Source organism: Tupaia chinensis, unplaced genomic scaffold (genome assembly GCF_000334495.1).
Source record: "Tupaia chinensis unplaced genomic scaffold, TupChi_1.0 Scaffold000126_2, whole genome shotgun sequence".
NCBI lineage: Eukaryota > Metazoa > Chordata > Mammalia > Scandentia > Tupaiidae > Tupaia > Tupaia belangeri.
Window position 1 is genome coordinate 1,664,225 of NW_006159594.1, and position 10,874 is coordinate 1,675,098.

A 10,874-nucleotide genomic window follows, 5' to 3' on the forward strand; every position below is an offset into this window, starting at 1 on the left:
GGAGAGGAATTGTAAATTATGTAGTTGTTCAGCTTTAAAAGATAATGACAAACTGTTTTCCACAGAGGTTGCACTAATTTCATACTCACAAGCAATGGGTCAGACTTTGTAAGTGTTTTTTCCCCCTAAATAATTATTTAATTTTATTTATTATTCTTATCACTTTAAATTTGACCTGCGAGAGGCAGAGAGTGAGAGAGAGGAAAAGTGAGAAAGCAAATCACTAGGTCTGGGACTCGAACCATGGTTGGCCATGTGGGAGTCTAGTGCCTTAACCATCATGTCACCTGCCAGCTCCTTTGTAAGTGTTTTTAAATGGTATTTTACTGGAATCTTACTCTTTAATTCCTGATGGGGAATTTCCTTTTTAAAAATAATTTGAAGTGAGACCCAGAGGAGTGAAGTAACTTAACCAGGCCAGGTAGTGAGTGGTGGAGCCGGCGTCTGAGCCCAGGGCCTCTGGCCCACCCTGTTGACAGTTCGCCTGCTTCTGCACCTAGGTGGCACATCTCCCTTTCCCTGCTGCCTCACCTGCGTTCCACAATCTTCTTGAACTCAATGCGCATGAGCTGTCCCCGAGCTTGAGCCTGGATGCGCGTGATGATGCGGCTCAGCCTCTCGTCTCGCATCTCCTCCAGCAGCCCCAGCAGCCCTGCCTTGAAGAACACCTGCCAGCAAGGGGTAGATGAGCGGGTAGGCAGCCTCAGAGAGGGGTATTCAGGGTAGAGAAAGGGGAGGAGATCCTACATGACTCCCAGGGTCCCCATCAGTGCATCCTAGAGCTCAGAGTGACATGCGTAAGCCAAGGTGGGAAGGAAGCTGGGGTCTAGCCTTTGGGTTGCAGGGAAGCCAGGAATCGGGATCTGCTTTCCGAACTTCCAGCTGCTCCAGTCAATATGGCCGCCTGCCCCGCAACCACCCAGTAGGGCTCCAGACTCACTTTGGTGTGGCCGAACTTGTACTGGTTGTGGTCAATGTCCAGGGAGCCCAGCAGCTTCTCTGCCCCCTTCCTGCTGTCAATGAACTGCCCCTCAGGGATGGCCGCTGGGTTCAGGATGCGATACCTGGGGAGGGAAAAGACCGCAGTCACCCCGTCCTGCACGGATCTGCTCTGCCCACAGAATCCTAGCCCACCTGCAGACTCCCCTCCCACCAAGCCACCCAGGCTGCCCTTTCCCTGAGCATGGGGCACCCCGTGTGCACCTCTGCCGGAAGTCCCCGTAGAGGATGCGGTTGGGGAAGCCCTTCCTGCAGATGCGGATGCCCTCCAGCACGCCGTTGCAGCGCAGCTGGTGCATGACCAGGGGATTGTCCATCACCCCTGCGGCGGAAGGGGAGGGTGAGTGGTCAGGCTCAGGGTAAGTGGGTGCCAGGTGTCCTTCCCAGACTAAAGCCCACCCCATGGCTCACCGGGAGCCTTCCGTTCGTTGGGGATGATGCAGCGCACAAAGTGAGGGTGGGTGGTCCTCAGGTTGGTCATCAGCTTGTTTAGATTCTCCTGGGGGTGGATGAGGGTGGGGAGTTAGGAGCTACGGGATGATCCCTTAGGGCCCCTGGGCTCTGGACACTGTCACCAGAATCATCAAAAGGGGGTGGATACATAATTGATGATGTAGTTTCATTTCTTTCTCCCCCAAACTCAGAGCATGAGGGCAGGGTGGTATAGACAAAAGGTTCTGGGCTGGCCCACCTGCCACGGGGGCTCTGGTATCTCAGAACCCTTCTTACCCGGTGGAGAGCAGACACGGTCTGGAAGGATGAGCCCTTCTTCTTGCCTCCTTTGCCTTTACCACTGTCTCCTAATAACAAAAGAAGGAATGGTGAACAAAAGCTTGAAAACAGAGAAGACTTCGGGCAGGAGTGGGGTTGTGCTGCTTAGTAGTTGTGTGGTTTTGGGGAAATGATTCTCCAAGTCTCAGTTTTCTACAAGGATGATAGTAAGACCCTTTAATCCTTTGTAAGGAGGATTAGCTAAGGAGGATTGGCAGATGTCGTGGTGGTTAGGAAAATGGACTCCCATGTGGTCGGCTGCGGTTTGACTCCTGGACCCGGTGGCTTAAAACTCACGCCGGGCGCGTGTGCGTGCGTGCCCAAGATCCCAAGAGGAGAATGGAGGAGAAGGGATTGCGGCGTGGCCATCCCCCCTGGGGGGTGATTTCTCACTTTCTGTCTCTCTGTCTCTCTCTGTCTGTCTGGCGAGCGCACGCGCCCTATAGCAAAAACCGCTCCAAAAAAAAGAAAAATGAAAAAAAAAAAAGGAGTTAGCTAAGAGCAAGCACACAGGGCAGCTCACAATGCCGGTCACATAGTAGGCACTGAGATAATGTCAGCTGTCCTATGTCCCTCTTCTACCCCTTCCTTCATTCTTCTGTCTCTCCACTTTCTACTGTTTCCTTATATTTCATCCTCTTAGTTTCAAGCCACCTCCTTTTCCTTCCTTCTCTGAACTAGAGGCTCACTTGTTCTGCTATTGGTTCATCTCCTCCCAAGGTTTATTGAGAGCTCCTGCATGCTTGGCCCTATGCAAGGCACGGTACAGTGACAGATGCGACACCCTGGCTGTCCTCTAGTTGCTCACAATTTTGAGGAAACACAGGGCACGTACACCATTGTCCGTACACAAAGTGGAAAATGGCAGGTCCTACAGAGGAGGTACAGGTGGCAGCTGTGGCACCTCCTGACTCACATCACATGGGAGAAGTGAGTCAGAAGACAAGCTCCCCCTGTTTGCCTCTAGAGGCATGTGCCTTGAAGCAGGACCCAGGGCTCTGTACCTCTCTCTAGAAGTCCCCTGAGCCAGTGCAGGACCTGTCCGCTTACCAGTGTCAGCTGAAGCGTAAGAAGAGAAGAGTGTGGCCATGAGCTTGAGGGAGGACTTCTGGTACAAGCCCACCACTGTCTCATTCAGTGGGTCTTTGTTCTTCTCCAGCCAGCCCAGGATGTTGTAGTCCACGGTGCCGGCGTAGTGTACCAGGGAGAAGTGGGCTTCCTGCTTCCCCTTGACGTTGCGTGGCTTCTGGAAGTTGTTGGACTTGCCCAGGTGGTTGTCGTACAGCTTGGCCTTGAAGGTCATGTCGGTGGCCTTGGGGAACATGCACTCCTCCTCTAGGATGGACATGATGCCCATGGGCTGAGAGCAGGGTGGGAAGTAGAGAGAATGTCACTGAGCACACTCCCAGGTTTCCAGAGTCTCACACCTAAACGGGGAAAAGCCTCTCCAGCTGTCTTGTTATGTCTGGCCCAAGATAGGAAGCCAATATTCCTGGAATTAACCTCCATCCAATTACATTCTGCTCTAGTCTATGTAACCTCTTTCTGTTCTAGTGGACCCAGCAGAGAGCTGTGTACTCCTAATTGCTCCTCGAGACCCACAGTAAAGTGCGACACACCCCTTCTTCCTGAGGGCTCACAGTCTTAGAGGCACCAGAGCAGGGACAGAGATGGGTCAGAGGCATGAGACTGCAGGGGCAGCCACACCCCTGCCTACAGGACACTGCTAGCAATTCTTCAAGGGATGGTTAGACGGCTAGTTAGGTGGCTACTGTGTTGGGCACGAAACTCAGCATTTCTGAAAATGTGGTGGCTCTTGACTTTTTGGGAAGCAGGAATCTTTTGTTGTTTTTTTTAAACTGCCAGACAATATGTGTGGTTGCCAGAGAGACAGAGGAAAAGAGGGAGAGGGAGGAAGCAAAGCATCTCCCAATAAGCTGTGGTCATGCCCACTATCCCTTCTCCTCCATTTCTCCATTCTGTCAAGATTTTGGGCACACTCGCACACGCACCCAGCATGTTTTATAAGTAGCTGGGGCTGGGATTCTAGTTGTAATCAACTGGGAAGGATCCAGCTCCCATATCCATGGGGCCTTGGGACCAGTTCTTGGGACAAAATCCTTTTGAGATTGTGATGAAGCCAAAAACTGTCTCTCCAGAAAAACACATGTATACACACATACATGTACACATGTATGTACACATGCTCCCCCCTACACCTCCAGTTTTAGGGGACTCAGGTCTCTAGAAGATGAGCATCCTGGTTAAGAACCTCTGGAGGTCCAGCCAGTGGTATGGTGATTAGGGTGCTTGGATTCCACATGACTGACAGTGCAGTTTGAGTCCCACATCCAGTGACTTGAAAATCATGCTGGGTGTGTGAGCATGGGAGTCCAAAATCCCTAAAGGAGGGAGAAATAGAAGAATAGGGATTATAGTGTGACCATGCTGCTCGTGTGTGCGCGGGGGCCGGGGGGGCTTTCACACTTTCTCTCTACTGAGTGTGTGTGCCCTCTAGTAAAATTTTTTAAAAAAAGAAAAAGGAAAGCAAAGAGTCCCTGGATGATGCCCGAAAGCCTTGGGGAGGTGCCCATGCTCTGATGGTTGATGGTAGTGGCTAGGCCGGGCGAGGGTCAGATTCTCAGCACTTTGGTCTGTGTTAGCAGATAACAAAGGCAGGCTGAGGGCAAGTCAGCACTGGCCCAGGGGAGCCTCTCCAGGTCCTTCGTCCCTTCTGGGGATGCTTCTGGACTGGTGGGGGAGGGCTGGAGACTGGCTTCTTAGTACACAGGGAGGGATGGGAAGCCGAGTGGCTCTAGTTTCAGCTCAGAATCATCAAGAATGATGCTTCTCATGGAGTATCAGAGGGGCCAGGAGTCTCTTCACTACATATCAGTCTTAAGACACTGTCATGTGACCACCATACAGGGGACAAGGTGTGACGTCCTGGGGAAAGAAGGAAGGGATCAGCCCATGCAGGCCCTCAATTCAGTGAGTAGAAGCCTGGCTTGGAGAGAGGCCTGGATTCCAGGGGACTCTAGCTTTTCAGATGTAGGAGGGACTGGGCTGCCACTTTGGGGTGACAGAGGAGGGAAACAAGGTGGCGGGCTGAGGCAGCACCTTCTCGATGAGGTCGATGCAAGCCTGCAGGTCCATGCCAAAGTCGATGAACTCCCACTCGATGCCCTCCTTCTTGTACTCCTCCTGCTCCAGCACGAACATGTGGTGGTTGAAGAACTGCTGCAGCTTCTCGTTGGTGAAGTTGATGCAGAGCTGCTCGAAGCTGTTGAACTGCGGTGGGAGTGAGGGGTAGAGGCAGGTCAGGGAGGTGAGTGGCCATCAGGGTCAGCCCAGGGCTGTGACTGGTCCCCTCCCATGTCAGGGCAGTAGAACGAGAGCTTCCCCTGAAGACAGGGATGGCCTCTGTCCACACACAATCCCTGCTGCCTTCCCGTGCCTGGCCCATAGCTAACAAATGACCGTTGAGTGTGTGAATGAGTGAGTGGTCGGTTTTCCTCCCCACGCCCAGGGCTCCCCCGACTCACGTCGAAGATCTCGAAGCCAGCGATGTCGAGGACTCCTATGAAGTACTGGCGTGGCTGCTTGGTCTCCAGGGTGGCGTTGATGCGTGTCACCATCCAGTTGAACATCTTCTCGTACACTGACTTGGCCAGTGCCCCGATGGAGTAATACACCTGCTGCACACTCTGGCCCTTGGTGACGTACTCGTTGCCCACTTTCACCCGCGGGTGGCACAGTCCCTTGAGCAGGTCAGCTGAGTTCAGCCCCATGAGGTAGGCGGACTTGTCAGCATCTGGTTGAGAAGAGAAGGGGTGGGTGAACACTTCCTTTTTTTCCTCTTCCTTTCTCTTTCTTTCTTTCCTTTTCCTTTTCCTCTTTCTTTTCCTTTTTCATTTTCTTTTCCTTTCCTTTTCCATTTTCTTTTTTTTCTTTTTCTTTTTCTCTTTCTCTCTCTCTCCCTTCTCTTTCTTTCTTCTTTCTTTTTCTACTTTTTATTTTTCTCTTTCTTTCTCTCTTTCTCCTCTCCTTCTTTCTTTCTTAATTTTACCAGAGGTCGGGACCAGCAGTTAGTGTAATGGCTATCCTGGACTCTCATGTAGTCGACCGTGGTTTGAGTCCTGGACCCAGTGGCTTAAACTCACACTGGGCGCGTGTGCGTGCATGCCCAAAATCCCAAGAGGAGAAGGGATTGTGGCATGGCCAATCCCCCTGGGGGGTAATTTCTCGCTTTCTGTCTCTCTGTCTCTGTCTTTCTGGAGAGGGCACGCACCTTACAGCAAAAACCTCTCCAAAGAAAGAAAAAACCTTTTTACCAAAGGTCATGTACAGTTGCTGAAGAGAAAGATAGATAGAAGAGAGAAAGCACCCTCCATGGAGAATGGTCATGCCACAATCCTTTCTCCTCCATTTCAGGATTTTGAGCACACACACATACATGCACCCATTGCGTTTATTAAGACACTGGGTCTGGGACTCAAATCAAGAATTCGGTCAAGTGGGATCCAGCTGCCTTAACCACCATGCCACCAACTGGCCAAGTGAGCACTTTCACTATCCCCCTTCCCTGTGGGCCAGAGACATTTGGAAGCATCAGGTCCAAACTCATCCCATTCAAGAGGAGGAAGTCAAGGCCTGTGTGGACACAGGCTGGCCCACAGACATAAGGGTGGTGCGTGCTGGAGTCAGGCTGGCGCCCAGGCCCCCTCACTCAGCCCACAGCCTCCCAGCACACGGCAGCTCCTCGCAGCTCTGTCTGCCGGGTGTCTCCAGGCCAGGCCATTGCCTGCCATGCTGTGAGAAATGCCCACCCTCACTGCACACTCCTTGCCTGTGCAGGTCAGGGATGTGGCTGATGGGATGAGATGGCCTGTACTCCCCATGTCCTTTTACCCTTCCCGGTATCCAGCCCAGGACCCTGCATCCACAGGTTGGAAAGTCAAGACTCCCAGAGTGTTGGACAGCACCACGTCCAGTCATCCAAATGGGCCACCCAACATGCGGGTTTCTCCATTTAGAGGGGATTTATTTGGTGTAAGGCCAAGCATTTTGTGCTACCTACTGATGTACTATCATAAACCCAGGCTTGGCATTTTGATCTGGACAGACATGAGAAGGGTTCCTTGAAGGACAGCCAAGATTAATACCCTCAGGTACCTGTCTAGCACTGTTCGCACCTTCACATCTCCTCGAAGGACCCTCCCAGCAGCCCCAGGAGGAGATAGGAAGTACCCCTACTCCTTTTCACTGAGGAGGAAACGGAGGCCCTTGAGGAGCTCACAGGGGCTTGGGCTTAGCAGGCAAGTCCCCCACATTAGTGATGTGCGGAGCTCAAGTGCTGTGCTTCCTGGGGTGTAGCTGGGGATGGGAAGCTGGCAGAATTGTGGGGGAGGGACTCCCTGTTTTCCCAACTCTCCTGGGTCCCTGTCCCTCCTCATCCCTCAACCCACCCCCTACCCCAGAAGCCTTTGGTCTCCGGGAGCCAGCCTGTCTGGGACAGTGAGTGACCAGAGGCCAGCTGGGTTGGGGAAGGCCTGGAGGCAGAGCCAGGTGGGGTAGGGCCTGATCCTGTGGGCGCTCTCTGACCACCTACCTCTCGTATTTCTCCTGGTTTCCTTCCACTCTCTCTACTCCGGTCCAAACCACCCAATGAGACTTTCTTAAGAATCATTGAAAGGCACCACCTTCAGATGCAGCTCGGGAGACTCAGCTCCCAGTCACATCTCTGGCAGTCCAGTCGGCACCTGCTCCCGCCCCTCGCACCTTCAGTGCCGTCGGGCTCCGCCTGCTCCTCCCGCTGCTTCTGCTTGAACTTCATGTTCCCGTAGTGCATGATGGCGCCTGTCAGCTTGTACACACCAGCCTTCTCCTCCGCAGTGAAGCCCAGCACATCGAAGGCGCTCTGGGTTAGAGCGAGAGGCAGAGAGTGTGGTTGGAGCAGTGGCTCCAGGAGCTCTTGGTTCCCGCTCTGCTGCACCAGCCTCCTCACTTACATCAGTAGCCATGAGCTCCTCGGAGTCGTCGATGGAGGCCACAGACACCTCTCCCTGGGACACGAAGGCGTAGTCGTAGGGGTTGTTGGTGACCAGGAGCATGTCTGTACCAGGTAAGCGACAGGGCAGGGGCGGGGCCGGGAGAGGGCAGGGTAGGGGATGGGCGCCAGGAGAATGGAGAAGACAGGGCAAGTGGAGAAGAGGAGAATTAGCAAGGACTGGAGAAAGAACTTAAAGGAAATGGAAGCAGAGAAGGGGCGCTGGGGGAGGGAAGATACAGAGTTCCCAAGGGGAAGAAGAGGGGCATGGCTGGGGAATGGTGTGGGAGAAGGGGAGTCAGAGATGGTCAAGAGGAGGAGAAAATCAACAAGGAAGAGGGGAAGAAACATGCCAAGGAAGAGTGAAAAGAAGGAGTCAGGAGGAAGGTGTGGGCGTGTTCAGGGAGGGAAGAGGAGAGGCAGGGAGGTCCTGAGTGAGGAAGGGAAGACAGCCCTGGAGCAGAGGGAGGAGGGAGCAGAGGAGGACGAGGAGGAAGAGGAAGGTGAGCCCCGAGGTGGGCAGAGCCAGGAGAAGAGGCCTCCACCATGCACACAGGCAGGCTCTGGGGAGAGTGGTGGGGCAGGCCGGGCTCACCCAGCAGCTCTGGCTTCTTGTTGGACAGGATCTGGTAGAAGATGTGATAGTTCCTCTCAGCCTTCAGCTGGAAGATCACCCTGGACTTCTCCAGCAGATCTGAGGTGGGGGAGGGGAGGAAGGCGGGTGGGGAAGGAAAGGGAGTGGAGTGAGCAAGCGGGTGGGGGGGGGGCCTCCTACAGCACAATGGAGAGAGCCAGGTGAGAAGACTGAAAGTCAAAAGACTAGGAGGCCAAGAGGAGAATGTAGACAAAGAATATGGAGGAGATGATGAGATAAGACCGCTCAGATGGGCAGGGAGTCGGGAGGGAGGACCCAGAGAGTGGAGGCTCCCTGATAGTACTCACAGGTCTCTATGTCTGCAGAAGCCAGTTTTCCAGTGGCTCCAAAGTGGATCCTGATGAACTTCCCCTGGGGGCAGATGGGACAAAGTGAGGGGACTAGCTGGAAAGGACAGAATGAAATCTCGGACCTCAACTCAACCCAGAATGCCCTGGATGATTCTGGAAATGAAGATGACCTATTTGGTGTCTCAGTTTAGTGCCAGTAAAATAGGGAAAAGGATACACATACCACCCCAGGGATTCCCAGGGACTAACCCCATAGGATGCCTGCTACTTTCCTCTCTCGTGTCATCTCACGCTATCTTCCCAGTCACCTGCAAGGTGGGCCCCTTGTCAGACAAAGGCACTGGGGCCCAGAGAGGTGTGGGGCCTCACTGAGCAAGTGGAAAGTCAGGGCTTTGCTCCAACACTATGGGGTGAGATTTGGAAATACACATAAGGATCATTTAAATATGACCTGAACCAGCCCTGTGGCCTGGTGGTTAGGGCAGCTGGATCCCACATGGCCAACCACACAGTCCGAGTCTGAACCCAGACGTTTGAGAAATACGCTGGGTGCATGTGCACGCATGCCCAAAATCCTGGCAGGAGGAAGAGATGGCGGAGAAGGGATCATAGCACGGCCATGCCCCACGGGATGTGCTTTCTCCCCTCCCCCTCTCTGGAGAGTGCGTGTGTCCTCTAACAAAAAGGAAAGATGGCCCGCTCTGGGTCTTTTTCCTGTGCTCTCGGTTCAGGGAGCCAGGCTGGGTGGGAAGGTTTGGAGCAAGTGTGTGTCTGTGTGTGTGTGTGTGTGTGTGTGTCTATCTGTGTGTGTCTGTGTGTTTGTGTGTGTGTGTCTGTGTCTCTGTGTGTGTGTGTCTGTGTGTAGTATGTGTGTGTGTATGTGTCTCTGTGTGTGTGTGTGTATGTGTCTGTGTGTGTTTGCGCACATGTACAACCAAAGTTGTTGATATCCCAAAGCCAAATACATTGCAATCAATCAACTATGGTTACTGTTGGCAAAACAGTGCCCCCTTTACTTGTCAAGGCCACAGGAGGCCAGCTGGCAGTGGTCAAGGGCACTCACAAAGCGGGAGGAGTTGTCGTTCCGGACAGTCTTGGCGTTGCCGAAGGCTTCCAGAGCGGGGTTAGCCTGGATGATCTGGTCCTCCAGGGTGCCCTGTGGAGGGGGCAAAACCTCAGAGTTCTGTCCACCTCCAGGAGGGGGTGGGAGGACTGGGTAGCTTCCCTGATTCTGGGGACAGGGAGTGGGGCTGGATGAACTGCTGGCGAGTCTGCAGCTCCACAGAGCCAAACAGGCCTGTCTCCTGCCAGGAATGTTTTCCAGACTGGGCTGACCCCAGGAGCCTGCTCAGTGTGGCTATCCCCATTGCTCCGTAGTGGGGCTGGAGTAACCCAGGTCAGCCTGCCCCCCAGGCTCTCGGCTGTCCCTCACGGCACCTTGTTTGCATTGGCATTGTCCTTCTTGCCACGGTCACCTATGGCTGCAATGCTGGCGAAGTACTGGATCACACGCTTCGTGTTCACAGTCTTGCCTGCCCCGGACTCTCCGCTAGAGGTAACAGGGACCAATCAACACTCAGGATGCCTGCTCTTCTCCCTCCAGAGCTCGGCGCTCCATGGCCTCCTTTCCCAGTTCCCGCCGTCTAACTCCATCAGAGTCCAACACCCTGCAGGCTTTCGTGGCATCATTTGTTACTCTGGCATCCCTCCCACCAGAGGGATGGTGAGAGCCAGCACCCCACACCCTCTGCAATCACAGCTGAAAGCTCTCCTCCAGCTGCGCCCCCAGGAGTCAGCCTGGGTCCCTCCCACCAGAAACCCCTCTCTGGCGGGCTCAAGTTTGCTCACGTGATGAGGATGGACTGGTTCTCCCGATCTGAAAGAGAGCAAGGGAGAATCAGCAGGGTGAGGGCTGAAGGCCCAGCTGGGTGTTGGGGTTGAGAGAGCACAGAGGTCACCAGGCTCACCTGTCAGCATGTACTGATAGGCGTTGTCGGAGATGGAGAAGATGTGTGGCGGTGCCTCGCTCCTCTTCTTGCCCCTGTAGGCGGCCACCACCTCGGCATTGTACACCGGCAGCCCCCTTTCGGGGGTGGCGGGGGCACACGAG

The 10,874-nt window shown here is 54.0% G+C and overlaps 1 protein-coding gene across 1 annotated transcript in view; it reads right to left on the reverse strand.

The window, feature by feature from the left end:
• Positions 1–10,874, reverse strand: part of MYH6 (myosin heavy chain 6) — a 33,694-nt gene that overhangs the window by 18,709 nt on the left and 4,111 nt on the right. The window contains 16 exon segments of the mRNA XM_006144526.3: positions 532–668; positions 941–1,064; positions 1,204–1,321; positions 1,411–1,498; positions 1,729–1,799; positions 2,821–3,130; positions 4,891–5,061; positions 5,316–5,584; positions 7,552–7,690; positions 7,782–7,885; positions 8,415–8,513; positions 8,762–8,825; positions 9,828–9,920; positions 10,202–10,313; positions 10,613–10,640; positions 10,732–10,822. Coding sequence (XP_006144588.1) covers positions 532–668; positions 941–1,064; positions 1,204–1,321; positions 1,411–1,498; positions 1,729–1,799; positions 2,821–3,130; positions 4,891–5,061; positions 5,316–5,584; positions 7,552–7,690; positions 7,782–7,885; positions 8,415–8,513; positions 8,762–8,825; positions 9,828–9,920; positions 10,202–10,313; positions 10,613–10,640; positions 10,732–10,822 — 2,018 coding nt within the window.